General features: G+C 41.9%; 1 protein-coding gene across 2 annotated transcripts in view; it reads left to right on the top strand.

Annotated features, from left to right (window-relative positions):
* Positions 1–17,709, top strand: part of TBXAS1 (thromboxane A synthase 1) — a 242,686-nt gene that overhangs the window by 163,632 nt on the left and 61,345 nt on the right. For both annotated transcript variants that reach the window (XM_086611173.1, XM_086611171.1), the window contains one exon: positions 9,893–10,207. In XM_086611173.1, the coding sequence (XP_086467299.1) occupies positions 9,893–10,207 (315 nt within the window). The remainder of the gene's footprint in view (positions 1–9,892; positions 10,208–17,709) is intronic.

Below are 17,709 nucleotides of genomic sequence, written 5' to 3'. Positions count from 1 at the left end.
TGCTCAGGAGTAAAGGGAAGCGATAGCGTAACAGCCCACAATCAAGCATATTGATGAGCATATTTTGGAGTGTGCAAAGTGCAAGTTGGTTCGAATTTTCCAATTTTTAGCAAAAAGCTGATTTGAGGTATGGAATTAGGCAAGTCCTTTTGGAGCACTGAAATGTAAACAGCGATTGTGCTTAGCTTTGAGTTGGGACAAAGCATGTATTTTTTTCTTGACAGTTATTGTGGCTGTAATTGTGCTAATGTTAAGATGCTATGTATTTGTATGTATATTTATAGTAAACTGGTACCTTTCTCCTCCTTTTCAAAGCAGCTTAGTATTTCAAGGATAAAGGTTATTATTAGGAATGTTATTATTTTATTATATAAATAACATTTATTATATAATGTTATTTATAACAGCAGGTATAGTGGGCTTATAGTTGTACCCCATTGACGTGTTAAGCCATTTGGATTTAAATAGCCATGGTCTGGCTTGTACGAGGTTTATTATTTATTGTGGGTGCACCGTTTTCACTTTTCACTTGATTGTGTGGTCTAACTGGAGGGTCACAATCCCCGAAGTGGGGTTACTGCCAGGTGTTTGACAAGATCTGAGTGAGATGCAAGGTAGGTTTGAGGACAGAAATGACTGGAAACTGGTCTTCTGATTCAGAGAAGTCACAAGCGCGTATATGGGATAAACATCATTTGTCTGAATGTAATTAATGTCTCGGGTTCTGTTAATATTATTCTGATTATGTTTTTCTGGAAAACAACAAAAGCGTATTCACTTTCCCCATCTCAGAAATGGCAGCATTACTCATAATGATGTTAACTTGCACCCTGCCAATTATACAGAGCTCTCCTGGTTCATTATATCAATAATTACACATAGAATTATTTTTTTTTCCTTGTGAAAAATCTTTTATTGACAGAGGAGTAATGATGCCTGTAAGTTACTTAAGTATTGCTCAGTCAGGGATATGTGAGATGTGGGAGATGTCCTCATATTTTCGGGGAGAAAGACAGCTGGTATTCTGGCATGCTGTTAATATTCATGTGTTTCTGAAGTTGTATTTTTTTTAGTTTGACTTTAGGAAGCATTCCAGACCACAGGCTGTCTGATTGTCGTTTTTCATGCATCCCTGTACTGGCAGAGGACAAAGTGACATGAAATGCATAAAATACCATCTAATTTTTCTTTTGTTCTTTAATTCACACACACACGCGCGCGCTTCTTCTGTGTGTTTATCAATGTGTGCAAAATGCCTATATTTGCAAGATAATAGCTGTGTAAATATTAGAAAGTCGTATTGAAACTCTGTGAAGGAAAGGAGAGCCGGGGGAGAATCCTTCCTGCTACCGAGGAGCCATCTATTGGATAAAACCCATAACTGAACTGAGTATCCGTGAAACGGCGGAGGATAACACAATTCATTATTGGTCACCAAGTAGCCGAGTGTAATCCTTTTCTTCCCAACACTGCTTTCACCCACTGCATTAGAAACCTGTACCCCTGCATGCACACAAGTGGAGAATCAGATGTAGAGGCGATTTATGTACTATAGGTAAAAGCCAGTTTAATACAGCCAAAGATCCAGGATAAATCCTAATGTAGGGTGCAGGTGTGATCTTGAATGGATAAGCCAGCAGTAGGATTGCCTGCCAGCAGCGGAGAGCAGTTGCTCAGAGAAGTAGTAGAAAAAACAAGTGTTTTTTCCTTACTATTTATAAAGAACATAAATAACATTAACTGTACTTTTTGTAACAGTGCATGTCATTTATATCAGTCTGTAATTTCATTCCAGGGATTTGCCCCATCCCTGGAAGTGTTCAAGGCCAGGTTGGATGATGCTTTGAGTAACCTGATCTAGTGGAAAGTGTCCCTGCCCATGGCAGTGGAGTTGGAACTGGATGGTCTTTAATGTGCCTTCTAACCCAAATCATTTGGTGATTCTGTGATTCACAACCATAATTAGTTTAGTTTAAAAAAATAATATTTTTTTTAGTTACCTAGAACTACTTAAGGCCGCCACAAAACCAAATAATTAGGTGTTCCTTCCTTCAAAACGTATGCAATCTATATGTAATGTGATGCAGAAAGAGAGAACCTTGAACAAGCCATAAGGAGAGATGAGGGAGGACAGGATGTGAACAGTAAATTCCCAGGATGGCCCCAAAACGTCCTGATGGCTCTTCAAAGTGAGTGGTGGGGCTTTGCGAGCATGCTGAAGAGAGCATATGGGGCAGGAAGAACAAAGGATAAAGAAGCAGTAATGAGATTCCTGTGCGTTTTCTTGAAAGTCAGGCAACTGCTAAAAAGTGAACTGATTATTAATCAGGAATTAAATGTAAGCAAATACAATTATAATCTGTGGCAAATAGAAAAGGAATAGAGGGCTGCCTGCAGCAGCAGCCTTTAGTCAGCAGTTTGAGTCAGCAAAGGGTCAAGCTTCTGGGTGTCAGGCACTTATCCTAAAACACTCCCTTCCTGCATCCTCCCTTCCTCCTGCAGACAGCAGAGGGGAGGAGTGTTGGATGGTTTACTGGGAGGCTAGATAAGCTTTGGGAGAGGATGCGTGCATGCAGTGTGCGGCAGGGTGGTCAGCTTGCTGTGGGGTTGGGAGCTGGTGCCTGTTCCACACGCTGGCATGTGTGGCGGGGAGTGAACCAAACTGTTTTCCCCAGCACTCAGTTATTTCTTCCCTTGCTGTATTTGCTCACTGTGTGTTCTGATAACCTCACTCCTCCACCTGCAAGCATCAAAACACGTGTGGGGCAGGAGAAGCTCAGCTACTGCACACACAAATCCAGTATTTATTGTTTGTACTGTGGTGATGCCAGGAGTGCTTATCGGAGCGATGTTGTTATCTTGAATGTGTTGCTAATATAGGATAAAGAGGTTCCAGTCCACTGCCATTCGCTACCAGTGCATCTTCTGAGCTTTCCCAAAGTGTGCATGTGATGGAGAGAGCTGTGTTGGTTATACTGTTGTGCTGTGCCCTGGGCTGAGGCTGCCAACCCAGTACAGCAGAGATGCCACCAGCTGCCATAAAGCACGTGATGCTTGTTTGCCATTACACTGAGTTTCATGGAGAAACTTGGTGCTTCTCTTAGACACCCAACTCATTCTGCTCAGCCTGGTATTGGAAGGAAACTCACTGGAGTCAGAGACAGCAGTCAGTTCATTAAGGGTGTAAATGGACCAGGCTGCAGGCAACCCCTTGGTTTTACACTGAAGAACTAGTGCAAGGGTTCTCAGCTCTCTAGGCAAGCCATAGGTTTTCTGTGGACCCACATAGTTAATGAAACAATAGAAGTGTGTACCTTATTTTCTTTCTCCCATAATTGTGGTGTCTCTTCATCCTACATATCACTTGAGCCAAGATGGGCCTCTGGCTAGGATCTTTGCAGCTCACAGTCAATAGGTCCACAGATTTAAGTTTAAAAATAGCCTCATTCTATAAGAACAGTAAAGACCTACGTTAAGCCTGTCTCAACTAGAAAGAGTTCTTTGCTTTCTCTCCATTCACTAATAATTAGATCTGAAATTCCGATTTATTTTCGTCCCTGGACTGTGCGGGAACATCTCGAGAAGGAGGCTGTTGTCTTTCAAGATACGAGCCCTCTAGTGTCACTTGCAGCATCTTAAGATGAAGGGAGATGGGTCCCTAATAAAATTTTGTTTATAAGAAATCCTCCCAACTTTATTTTCAGGTTGAATTAGGCTTGCCCATGCCTCTGTAAATTACTAATGCTCTTACTTTAACTTTGCATTTTGCAGGTCAGAAAAATGTAAAACTTTTGAGGAATAAACCAGCAGTACCTGGTCTCTCTTCTCCCTCACCTCATGAATGGAGGCTCTAGCATATGAAAATAGCTTCATATTTTTCAGCAGTATGATTTTTCTACTATCAGTGTGCTTTGTTAAAGACCTACTGAAGTAATATATACAGAGAGAGACATAGATGCAAGTACAGGTTGTGGAGCCTGAGACGCTATGGGTGTAGCAGGGTGAAATCTAATGATCTGCGATATCTGCAGTGACTCACTGGAGGAGGGGAAACCTCTCCAGCAACAAAAATGGTTCAGTGCCGGGTGAACTGCCCGAGGAGGCTGTGGGAAGCTGGAGTTTGGCTGGGTTTTTAAGAACAGGTTAGACAAACAGCTGTCAGGGGTGGTTTGGCTGATTCTGCCTCATGGCAAGGGGATGGAGTAGATAACTTGCTGAGTTCCTTCCAGGCCTCTTTCCTCCATGTGATGGTGCTTTTGCCTTAAACTCTTTGAATCTGTGTAAATCTGTTTTCATCCTAGGTCTTAAAGGGTTTTCTGAGATCATCATTAGCTTTTCCTCATGGGGTTTTATAAGATCTGATGCGTGTTGTACCGATTTTACAGATGGAGAAGCTGCACCAGCTGTAACTGTATTTTAAAGGCAAAGAAGGGAGTGCAGCTTTAAATATCCCAGCTTCTGTGGAGGTCATTGCTTTAACCAGTAATTCATAGTGGCCACTGGCAAACAGCCAGTGAAATCTATGTCCTACTTGAATTTACGCTTACTCTTCTTTTTTTTTTTAAATTATTTTTTAAAAGAACATTGGTCACATATAGAAGATATGTTTTGTTACCATGTTTAATACTTTCCATGCTTAAGTGCTTTTCAATTTGCTGATGTACCTGCCCTTTCTGGGCCTGCTCAGAATTCCATGTGGCATTTATGCAACATTATTGTAAGGATACTTCTTTTTTTCTCTCAAGTAGAAAGCAGGGGTATGGCTGTGGCTTTTGACATCAAATGCGGTACTATGGAATACTCACAGTGCCCCCTCACTGCTGTGAACTGCTGCTAGAAACTCACATAGGAGTTTAGTGGTAATAATATGTGAAAGTATGAGAACAAGTCCAAAGTTACACAAAATCTTTTCAGTCTGGGGTCTCATTACAATTGCTAAGATCAGGCCAGGCTGGAAAAAGGCTGCTCTGCTTTCCAAGTGGACACTCAGTGAATATTCTTTTTTGACTTGAAATGTACTGAAGTTTTTAATGCAAGTTATGTTGCTTCGTAAGACGTGCCTGCCCTCAGACATTCAGCCCGTTTACAATAAAAACATTACAGAGGTTTCACCAGCTGATGTTAACAAACGCAAACAAAAGAGGGTTTTTAGGGAGAGGTTGGATTTGATCTTTTCAAAGCAGTTTGGCAAAATGATAGTTTCAGTTTCATTCTGCGTTTCTTTTTCAAAAGAACCTGGGTAGGTACTGCTTTGGTGACAACTTGAGGATGACACAGGTTTGTCTCACCTAGAAAGATGATTGCTAAATCAAGCTTACAGAAAGTGACCTGGATATAAACTAATACAGCAGTGTTTGTACAAGTTTGTAAGAAACTGAAAGAATATTTCAGAGAGATGTGAGCTTTATACCTGTTAGATAAGGATTCTGAAGCTTAGCCTCTGCTTTTTCCAGCTGCCATCAGAACATTTGAGAAAGGCTAAGAGGGTCTGCACAGTTTATTGTGTGTGGTATTATATTAACAGCATCAAATTTGTATGGTGTTTGCACCACAGCAAGTGCTTTACAGAATACCAACCAATTATGTCTTCTAGTTTGGTTCCTTACTTCATCTTTAAGTTCCTTTTTGTAGTTCTGGGCTCTTTTGGACTCAAAATGGGGAACTGAACTATCAGAGTGGTGCAAAATTTGAATATAGTTGGCAGAAAATACAGCTGAAATCACAAAATTAGTAACAAAAATTCCAACTGCTATACATTTGGTACTTTTCCTTAAGTAATTTTTGACTTCACCTTGCAGACAAGTTGCATGGCTCAATCTTTTTACCAAAAGCATTACCCAAGGGTCCCCTGGATCCCCAGAGCAGCGGTGAATTTGCCAAAAGGTCGGCTGGTATGTCAATCTTAGATATGAAAACGCAGTTCCCTGTTTAGGATGGAAAGAGCTGGAGACATCCCCTGCCCCCCAGGACCTTTACCTCCTATGAGAAAAGTCATGACACATCACACGTGTGAGTGATATGTCTCTCTTCTTCTGACAGTCGCAAAACTTGAAAGCAGTGATTTGAGGAGGGGTGATAGATGCTGCCGGATTGGCCTTCCCCAGTATAGCACACATCTATTCTTCCAGTGTGGAGCAAGTAGCTCGTTACGGTTCTGTGCAGAATGATTTCTCTGCATGGCCAGGTGATGTTTAAGGAGACTAATGAGAGAAATGATACAGCCCAGAACACTGGTGTCAGGAAATATATTGCAAGGTGTCTATCTTGGGGAAGCTGAAAGCGAGGCTTGTCTTATTATATATTTCAAAGGGGATGTCTGTGTCACCACCAAGTTAGACATGCACCCTGTCCCACACTGCATTCAAATTAGATTTTTTCGAATAGTAGCTTTCCATTCAATTTTCATTGGCTTAATGATAGGCTCTGTGTTGGGGTGGGGGTGGGGGGGAGCAAAACAAGAGTCCGTCACGTTGGCACGCCGTTCTTTTGAAGCGGGAACTTGTTTCTGAGGCCATTGTAACATAGCTATGCAAGTGTCAGAGGACAGGATAGAGGCTATTATGGGCTTCTGCTTTTTGTGAGGAAAATCAAACAAATGTCCCTGATGGAAAAAGGAAGCCAGCAGCTGTATGTGATGACCAGAGAATGTTTTTGTGCAGTGACACTGTCAGTACCTGGTCTGTTGTCAAACTGCAAAAATGGCCTTTTTTTTTATTTTTCTGCTGTCAATCAAAATGAAGAAAAACTCCGTGAATTTTCATGAGATACCTTTTCCTCATTTCCAGCACTTAACAATTCAATTATATTTGGTTTTATGCTAGTGTTTGCCTCTATTGCCATTGTTAGGTTTTTGAGTCAGAGCGATTTTTCCATCCCGATGGTGCGGAAGAAAAATATGTTTCATTATGACTGGTTATAACCCTGGAAATCTTTTCTCTCACTTGGGTTGATGACAATTTTTTATGTTGCATTCTATACTGATGCCTAAAGTGGAATAGAATGAAACATAAGGAAGAGAAGCTTTGCTAAAATATAGCTCCTTCCACTGTGTAGAATTATCTTGAAAAAGCTTGCATCTTTCTAATTTTATGCTTTTCCCCCCTCGCTATTATTCAGGTAGTTTTTACAAACAAATGTTTTTGTAAGGATTGCTTATGAAACCATTGCTCTTAGCAACCTCTGCTCACTTGTGAACAAATTACGTGGCACAGATAAGGTAGGTAGTTGTTTCTCGATAGGATGACCTTATAAACAGATTCCATAACAAGACAAGCTTTTAAATTCCTAACCAAATACATTATGTGAGTAATAAAAAGAGCTCCTCAAAATGACCACAGAGGCATTTCAGAGCACATTCTTGGGAATATTCACTTGTGCTAGCATTCATTAAGTTTGCTTTCAGCAAAAAGTCTCATGAATGAAATTTTATTCACTAGTCATTATGATTATTACTTTACTACCATGGCAATAACCAGATGCTTTGTATAAGGCCAGAACCTGATTTTGTCTAAGGCTGAAGAAACATCGTCTAGGGTCTCCAGAGAGTGTATTGTCTAAATATAAGACCAGACTCAGCTAAGAGCTCATGACTAGGAACTGCAAAACCTCTGAGAGCAATGGGTTTGTTTACAAGGAAATTCACAGCTGGAGAAGGATAAATGCAGAACTCTACCAAATGTTGTGCTATTTGAACTATAGTATGTTACGGTGTTACAACTCCACTGGATATGAATGTAATTATACATTTTTAAGTTATAAAGGTAGTTTAGGTGATGATGACTAGTCTTACGGATAAAAAGGAATATGGCTACAGATGCAGTTCATTACTATACTAGACTAGTTAATCCACACTCTTAATTAACACACTGGAACAGGACCGTTTGGGGATTTTTATTTAAAAAATGGCCTAACCCAGTTACATGTACCAAGAAAGTCCCCGAAGCATAGTCTATGCCAAAGAGTTGGACTCTCAGTTGTGCAATACATGGACTCTCAGAATGTGAATAAAGCCCTTCCTGGAAAAGTTAAATGAGATCTTTAGCTATGGACAGCCGAAGTATACATGAACTCCTGTTTCCTCAAGTCTAGAGGAAGATAAAAGAGCAGAGGTGTCCTGTCACGTCGGAGGAGGATGACTGTGGCAGGGCAGTTGCAACTGTTGGCTTGCTATATTAGAAACGACAGACCGAGGAAGCATGGCCAATTTGAATATGGAAATCATGCCTGAGTCTAGGCGCAAGGAAGTATTTTCAGAGCTGGAGCTCATTCACTGAGTGCAGTGTGTATAATAATACTTTGCATGCCTTCGCATGGGGGAAAAGCCAATTGACTGGCCAATCTGTAGGGTCCTTCACTGTGCAGTGGCTGCATGTTCTACTACGTTCTACTGTGTGAAACATTGATTCTTGCACCAGGGTGCGAATTGCACTGTGGTCATGGGTACAAGGTGCGTAATGTGCACGTGCAAAATGAAGAGGTTCTGTGGTGTGTAAGGAAGGAGCTGTTAAAGCGGCAGTGTGCTAATCCCTTGTGTTACTCAAACCTCAAAATAACTGTTCCTCTCTGCCTGTAGATCAGTTAGAACAGTTTGTTGGCAGCAGAGCTAAGCACAGGACACTGAGTGTTTCTCCGCCTTTGTTGTCTCACTGCTCTTTCTTCCCATGTCGTGTGAAAAAAAATCATCTGATTAAGTCCTGTGACATTTATAATTAATTAGTCCTTCCTTGCTCTTATCTCGTTTGCCTATCCTTTTCCCTGGCTTTTCCTTTTTCTACTTTATCTCTCCATCATCAGATCCAAGAAATCATTCAAATGATTTCTTTTTAACAGATAAATGCAGCTTTACAGCATTTTTTTCTTGTGAAGAAAGAGTTGGCCCCTTCTTTTGTCCATCTCAGTGCACAAGTTGTCATGTTCTGGCACTGCAGTCACTTCTAAGTCCTTGAGCTTTCATGTATTCTGTTGGTATTTGAGGAATTGAAAATCAATCACATAGCCTTATGGCTTAGGTTCAGCACAATTCTGTTATGCCCACTCCCAAAAGTCAATTCAAACCTTTTGGGTTATATTTCAAAGCCTAATCGAGCTTGCTGTCCAGACTGGTTTGGAGTCAACTCACTCTTGTCCATAGGTCTGTGTATTAGAGTTTTTCTGTCAGAAACTTGTGCAAAATAAAGCGATTTTCATAAAAGTAGAATCATTCACTGGGCATTTCACAAAGACAAGCCACGCAAACAGGTTTTATAGTAGAAGAATCCTTACTGTTGTAATGAGTTTCTGCAAATATGTTAAAAAAAATAAAATGCCGTGTTAGCCCAAGTGTTCATAACTGTACTTTCTCATTAGAAGATACACCAGTTTATTGAGATCAGTTTCTAGTCCTGTCTTGTTAAGCTGGTACAAAAGTTATTGTAGATGCAACCCTAAACTTAGATGGTGACTCGTGCTTTGGACCACTTGAACAAATGAGGGCAGATGGGCTAACTCCTCCAATCATGAGTTGTGCCAGTTCCACTTGGCAGGTGCACAGGGGACCATACATTGACTATGTCAATCCCCTTATTTCCAGCAATTGCCGTGAACTCACCCTGAGGATGGAAGAAGCTCTGTGTGGAGCTGATCATTAGCAATCCTCTGTGAAAATATGTACCTGTTATGTATTGGAGGCAGGTCAGTCTCATTCCACTGGGAAGAAAGCAGTGACAGGCTCTTACTAATGGCATTTCCAGCTGGTTTATACAAGTCTCCTCTTTCAGTGAAAGGCTGGTGGCCATTCTGTGGAAGCCAAATGGGAAGCATAAATAGGAAACAGTACTCTCCTTCCTTCCCTCATGGGTAAAGGCACTGCTCTGTGACCCATTCTTCATGCTTCTTCTCATCCTGTGTTCTACAGAGGCGCAGAGATTTTCTCCAGTGGATGCTCGACTCCCGTGACTCAACTGACTCCCTGGCAGATGGGTGTTTTGATGTGATCAGTCCATCTGCTGCTTCCAGACAGAACAAGGCACCTCTTGCTGGCAGGACCCCATCTGAAAAGATTCAGAAGACATTAACGGAGGATGAGATAGCAGGTCAAGCTTTCCTGTTCCTGATCGCTGGGTATGAGACCACCACTAGCACACTGTCCTTTGCCACGTACTTGCTAGCCACCAACCCAGAGTGCCAGGAGAAAGTGCTTCAGGAGATTGATGAGTTCTCAGCAAAACACGTGAGTATGATGTGCTGGTGTGGAGCTTCATGCAGGGAGCGAGTCAACATGAATGTCGTGATGCCACTGTGGCACCTGCATGACCCCTATTTGCCTCGGTTATGTGCACGTATACTAACATTTTATTAAGATTTTTGGCCAAAAATTCAAAATTAATCTATATTGTTTAGGGTTTTTCTGGAAACTATTATATAATGTCACTTTACAGCAACTGAAGAGATGTCCCAGAAACTCTGTTCCGTAATGAGAGCTTAACCTTTACAAATTTGAATATGGAAACAAACTGGCTGTCACCAGACTCTAAAACTACACATTTCTATTTTTCCTCTTGTCCAGATACTTTTATTGGTCTTGTTGTCAATTTTATTTACTGATCTTTATAAGGACATAAACAGCGTTCTTACAAACCATACACTGCAAAGTTTTGCTTTAAATGTTCATACTTCATTTTTTTCATCAGCAGCAGAATATATGTGTATGCTTCAAAAAAAATCACAATATCTGATTCTGTGTTCAAATTACTTCTCCTTCGCTATCTGTGTTTACCAAGGGCATTTATGTTTCCTGGATAACTGTTGACAATGTTTTGTGTATCTAGCAGACCATGCAGCAGCCATTCTTCCGCCTTGCACTCTCTGCACAAGGTGTTAGTTACAAGAATTTAGATTGAGGGTCTTTTCTTCTCATGAACGCTTTTATAATGGACCATGAGGCTGACAGGAATAAAATGACACCAGCCATGGTTGTCTTGCAGGATTTTAGCTGCTGGATTTGCATGCTGAAATCCTTAACAATACGATTTTGGGAGTTTCCTACTTTTTATGCATTCCATGCTCTGTGTTGCACTTACAGAACAAGAAAAGAGTTGTATAATTTTCTGCTTTGCTGGTAATAGAAAATTCTTTACTATGCAGAAGTGTGCCCATTCAAAAGCTACCATTTCCCATCTTCTGGTTGTGCAAACATAAAAGCCAGGATTTGTGTACACAGAAAGTGTTTTCTTTTGTCTTGCACGATCAGGTTCTGAGCGTCGTGGTTCTCTGTCTAAGATTGCTTTTGCTCTCAAGGTGCAGAAGGATTGCAGCAGTGGAGGTTAGGACTGCACAGTGATCCACAGAGATTTTTCTCGGTTCATGCTTCATACCTCTGGTGTGAGTTAACTCAATACAATGAAACTCTTGGTGTGTTATGTTCTAACTTATAGGGCTTGGGTTATACTCTTAGGTTTTTAGCTCTACAATGCTCCAGTTGGAGTGTGTTTATTTGTTTCATTTAAATGCGACAGACCTAATTATGCCCTCGTGTCCACTTAGTTCATCTGACTTCCTTAAGATCTGCAAAGATGTGAAAGTGCAACTTGACCTGGAGTACATGCAGATTACTGGTTAATACTGGTGGCAGAGCTGCACAGAGAAACCCCTGTTATGCAGCCCCAAGAAAAACATGGTTCATCTCCTTGCTGGTTCCTGGAAACTGACAGCCTAAGAAACCAAACTGAAATTGCTGGGAGAGGTCTCCAATATAATAGGTACACGATGCCGTTCATATCTGTCTGTAGATGGGTATATGAATTAGTAAACTTTTCCATGTAAGTGCACAGAACGCTGACTGCAAGCAGTCATCTGGGGGGTTGGACTAGATGGCCTTTAAAAGTCCCTTCCAACCCAAACTATTCTATGATTAACTGGCCAATTGCTTACAGGCCTTTCACACCGAGAGACTGTATATATGGCTAGGTCTACATTAAGAAGCAGCGTGCTCCCATAGACACTGATTTGTCATCTAGCACGATTGATAGTGAGGACTGTCAGGTGCACGCTGTACACACCTCAGGAGTTTATTTTGGGTTAGTTCAAGTCTGGCCCTGTGTACCAAATTCCCCTTAGCGGTTGGATCAATCTTCTGGTTTAGCTCCAGTTAAAGGTGCCCTTGCTGTGCACTTGGAGACTGCAGTGTGAACCAGCGTGAGACTCGCATGTGAGTGTGCTCCTTATCCGAGCTAGAGATCTAAACAGACCCTATGTTGTATATGGTCTGTCTGAGCTGTCACTCACTATTAGCAGTATTTCAATAATAATCCAATTCAGAGGCATAAGGCATGACTATCTTGATTCTCTAACAGGAATATTTTGCTAATAACTTGCGGTATCTAGGAGAGGTTGTGGAGCTAGGGACACTCATGGCAGAGAAGTTAAAGCTTGGTGTAGAGAGATGGCACTCAAATTAAACGAATGATTTTTGCAGGTCAGCACTGTACACAGTCTGTGTGGTGCCTCAACCCAAACTACTGGCCTCATCTCAAACCATGCTGACCCACATCATATGTTGATTGGAGGAACCTTTCAAATCACTTCCCCATTCTTCACTAGTTTTCAGGTTTAGCTTTAGATGATGCATATATATGGCTGTATGACCAAGGAGAAGATGGAGAGGATAACTATTCATCTGCTGGTTTTGATACCAGGAAATTAATAGATCTAATCTGTGCAGCCCCATCCTTCAAAAGATTTTTTATTATAAACAGTTCATGATTTGAGGGGGAGCAATGCACTGCTCAAGGTGCCCATACCAGAATAAGGAAAAGGATGCAGCAGTTCAGTCCTCTTAGTGACTGTAATTAACTACTTTTAGCCTAGAAAATAAGATCTATGCGAGCGGTTTGCAAGTTACAGGAGCAGAAGCTATTTTAAAACTGGGAATATATAGATGCTACGTTCAGTTGTCATGCAAGGGAGAGGAAGGGAGGGGGCATAGCAGCTACAGGCTCACGGTTATCAAGTCAGTTGCTAAGAAATTTGATTAAGTTATTGCTTGTGCTCAGCACATCACCTCTGCTTTTATGAAGGTGCTTTGCAATTTTCAGAAAGGGCTTTAGAAGGCCAAAACATGGAGAATCGTACAGTCAGGTTCTTTTGACAGGTGGTGGAAGACTGCTTTGATTTGCAGATATGCAAGTGTTAAACACAGTACTCTCTTCAGCCAAATTTATACTCAGGTAGTTATAACTACAAAATGCTCTCCACCACGTGCCCCCTTCCTTCCTCCAACCGTTTCAGTTGCCTCATGCAGCATATTTTATTGCCCTAATCTGTGGTGTAGAGCTGCGGTCTGATTTTAGAGCAGCTGCTGTGTATCATCCCAGAGATGGCTGTACTTTAGTGGTGGACAGAGTGATTTATATGTAGCTACATCTAGTTTATACACTCATTTACTAAAGTTTATAAAGACGTGAGAACCATCTGAGAAAACGTGCTATAAATGACGGGCCAGTTCCAGTTTTTCTGGCACACCAGTCAAAATCTGAAAGCACGGTGACCTTGTGATAGCTGGTAAGGAGAGCAAGGTCCGTCCATCTGGGTGTACAGCCGTGTTTTGGTGGCTCTGGGTGTTGTACTTGAGGATACTTCTGAGTTTGCTCTGGTATTCATCTGTCTTGCTTGCACAGTGGTTACCTTAGCAGAAGGGGACAGCATGAAAGGGAAGGAGAAAGCCAAGGCAATGCTGTGTCAGAGGTCCCTGTGCTAGCTTGGTGCAAGCTGCTGTGGAGTGGTGCAGAAATATGAGGTTAGGTGCTAGAAGTGGTCTAGCCCCAGCATTGTGCTGGGAGTCAGGAGTTCAGAGGACTGACAGGTCCGACTGACCGTGTTGTACTGCTGTGTTACGTCCAGCCAGTTTGTGTCAGAGCTTTCTTGGGAGACCTCTGTGTTGCTCTCCATGGCACTTCCAGGCAAGTGTCTTCAGAAAATGATGTAGAGTGGGTCACACATTATTACCTTTTTTTTTATTTTTTTACCTCCAGGACCTTCCTCATCTGTTCGCTGAAGGGCTTTTTAGGTCTTTTCTCAGCTGATGACTCAGTGTGGAGGCTGGGTGATGTCTCTTTCCCTGAAAGTGAGAAGAGGCACCTGGCCCATTTCAGAGTCTGGCAAGCAAGAGAAACCTCTGTCCTTGGTTATTGTAGACAGCAGGACACACAGGTTATTGCCCTCCTCACTTCTGTCTGGATCCTTGGAGTGTAGGGAAAGGGAGCGCACAGCTTTTCATCGTCTCTGGAGAAGCGAAGAGATAGGGTACTGAGTGGTGGGTACTGTCACCACACACTGCATCTTCCCATTCTATCTGTGAATCCACGCGTCTGCTCCAATGGCACTGGGAAAGACAAGTGTGAGCATAATTCCTCTGACAGACAGACTGAAATTAAAATTGTAGATACTCTGACTTGGCCCTTTTCATGAATCCCTGAGGGGGTGTAGTATGTGCCCTGTGAAGGGACATCCACTGAAAATAAGATGCACCTATTTGCTGCAAGCTTGTTGCCGGGTGTTCAGCTTGCTTTCATACCATGAAGACAAAATAAACAAAATGAGAGTTAAATATGGGCTAGTGGGGGCAGGACGCCTACGTCTGTTTGTGGATAAAAGAATATTACTTTCTGTGGAGACCACAGATCTGTTTCCAGGACAGCAGAGAGGGGTCAGATCTTCAGAAGGTTATAAACTGGTGCAGCATGTTTGGTATTAGTACAGGTATGACGATATGCATCAGTTAAGAAGGCAGCCTGGTATATACCTGTAGAAGAGGATAGGCGGAAAAAAAACAACAAACGTTACTATTTCAAGACCAGATTATTTTTATAGGGTTTGTGTCTAACCATCCCTAAACTGTTAGAGGCTCTACAGTTGTGAAAGAGATTTTTTTTATCCACATTAAGCAGGTGAGAAGGAACACAGCCGTGATCTTCACCCTCTCCATTTCAGTCAAAAATGATCCCCGTGCAGAGTTGTTACAAGAGCCCTTCAGAAGGCATGTGCTTTATGAACAGTTTTTGCACTTGTGACTGATTATTTTATTGTAAAAACAAACTGCTTTTTCTTTATTTTTGTGTGTGTGCGTGCTTAGCAAAAGCTTAGCAAGCCTGCAGCATGCATTCGCTCTGAGCAGATGGACACTTGCTTCTGAGCTGCTCAGTGCTTGAAATGTTGCTGATTCTTCCATGCTGGGGATTCCCTTAATATGAGGTGTCTCTTTCTTACCCCTCTTCCCGTTTTAGCATTTAGATGTCTCTCTCTCTCCTTCTCTCCCTTCTTCCTCCTCCCAAGCCTGAGTCATTCACAATTATAATTTTTTTTTCTTTTACTGGACTGCACAATTTTAGACAGGAAGAATAGTGACACAAAATAGATTGCAACAACATAGGTGATCAAGTCAATTTCTCATAAGAAGTTATTTGTTGCCCTTGGGTGAAATGCGGTAAGTGCTCCTGATCTGTTGCAAAGTTAACAGGTTAAATCACTGAAATGGGGTCATTTGCTGGTGGGAGGGAAAGCGAGTATGCTTTGGGGCAGCTAAGGAGGGCGAAAGAGGAATAAGGATGAACTGCTCTGCTTCTGTGCAATAAAGAAATGCATTCTTGTAGGTGCCGAACGTAGAGAAATCTGGAGCAAGGAGCACCCTGAATTCTAATCTCAGCTTCAGGAATAATTTACTGCACATTCATAGTAATAGACAACCGTGTCTTGCATTAACAAATGGGAAGATTTGGTACTTACGAGTTTTGGTTTTTAGCTCGTATCTACATAAACCTCTCATTCCTTAAAGCACCACGATAAAAAGTTGCATTAAAGGTCCAGTGCTAGTTACAGAACCCAAGACAGGTGTTGCTGCACTGATAGACGAGGCTGCAGTGGCTCTGCTAGCCGGGAGAGATCTGGGGAAGGACAGAGTGGCAGCTCGCTCCTCCTTGCTGCTGATGCCAAAGTCATTGCAAACCAGTTTCATTTATGACAAGGTACAGTTTAATCCCATTGTAACTGCTGCGTGTGGTCAGTTGTGAATGGGCCATGTTGAACTGGACTGACACATAAGCTTCTCCTTTATGATTTATGACTTTAGTGCTGTAATTTATCAAACATACTGAGTGTGGCAGTTGCTCATCTGGAGTAACATGGCACATCATCATTGACTTGGGTGGAGTCGTACTGTTTTACACTGGCTTATGATTCTGTTCTTCACATTGAAGAACTCCTTCACTAATATCTTGGCAGTCTAATGGAAATGTCTTATTGTAAAGAGGTTTTGCTATTTCAAAATTTTCACTTCCCATAAAATTCCCAGAGAGCAGTGACAGGTAGGACCGTTTTTATGGTGTTGCTCTGCCTGGTTGAGTACTTTAGATTTTTAAGCTGTTTATACAGAGAATCTCCTTGGCAGCACAGACTGCTTTCTCTGAGCATTAGTGAAAGTGAGAGGTGAAAGTCAGAGAGATGGCACTGTCAGGGAATTACCACAGCAATTTGCATGAGTTTGGTGCCTTTCATGCAGTATCTCAAGGCTCTCTGCTCTCAGAAGCTTGCAACTACAGAGACTAAGCTTCACTAAGCAAATATTGCTGACGGTGGAGGCTTGCATTTATCAAGGGAGACTGAATTGTAAATAGTTTGCAGAAAAAAGTCCACAGAAGAGAGTTGCTGTTACGCATGCATACACATACACGCACAAAACATACAAAACCAGTAAGCACAAGCGATATTGTATGGTGTTGCTGTTTATTCTGTTGAAGTAAATGACCCTCTTTGATTTCTTTATTTGTTTAAGAAGATGTTGTAGAGCCTCACATTATTCACGAGTGTCAGCTGTCAGCAATCAGTTTTGTTGTTAACAAATAAAAAGATGCTTTTAAACGCATAGAGGCTGAATGCTGTTAGGTTCTGTTTCCGCAGTTCTTCGTACAATTGCTCAGTGTCTGAAATCAGTTCATTATCTTGGTCTCATAGTGCTTCTGTACATACAGGCTGAAGACTACTAAGTTAAGAGAAGACAATAAGCCCTTCCCTGCATTTCCCCCCTTCTCTTAATATCTGGAATCTACTGATTTGAATGCAGGCTTTAGACTTGAGAGATCCAAAGTTGCATTTCTTGGGCAGAGGTCGTTTTGGTTCCTAACTCTTTCTAACTTTCAATGACCTAAAGATCTCTGAGACTTGAGGCTTTGGTCTCTTTACCGACTTGTGTCTCTACTGTGTAAGGAGAGGTAGCCTGAGCAAGCTTTTGAGCCCAAGCCCTCCTCGTCTTTGCCCACGTCACCAGAAGCCTGTTCCTGAACTCAAAAGCTGAGGGGAAGCACCTAGAGGGGAAAGTTTGGGCTCAATTGCTCCCTGTGCAAGCCTTAGCATGTATCTCTTTGTACAGGTTGCTTTCTGTCCCAGGCATCCTGACAGTGCCAGCCAGAGAAATTGTCCTGGAAGCCTTGCTGGAAGATCCCCATTGCTTGCTGCCGCTTTAGAGAAGCTGTGGCTTGTAGGCAGCCACAGTTGTCCTTCAGCAGAAGTACAGGCAAGCAGGAAGAGCCTGACCAGCCAGGAGCCATGTGAAGGCAATTCTTTTTGCTTACCTTGTATTTGTAGTTCTCACATTGTATATACAGATCTCTACTCTCCAAGGTACCTCTTAAAACTATAAGCACTTCCTGGAGAATCAGGTTATTTATAATACGGAAAAAGTTG

This window comes from Tauraco erythrolophus, chromosome 4 (genome assembly GCF_009769465.1).
Source record: "Tauraco erythrolophus isolate bTauEry1 chromosome 4, bTauEry1.pri, whole genome shotgun sequence".
NCBI lineage: Eukaryota > Metazoa > Chordata > Aves > Musophagiformes > Musophagidae > Tauraco > Tauraco erythrolophus.
The sequence above is the reverse complement of the archived record's forward strand: the minus strand, read 5'-3'. Positions and strand labels throughout refer to the sequence as shown.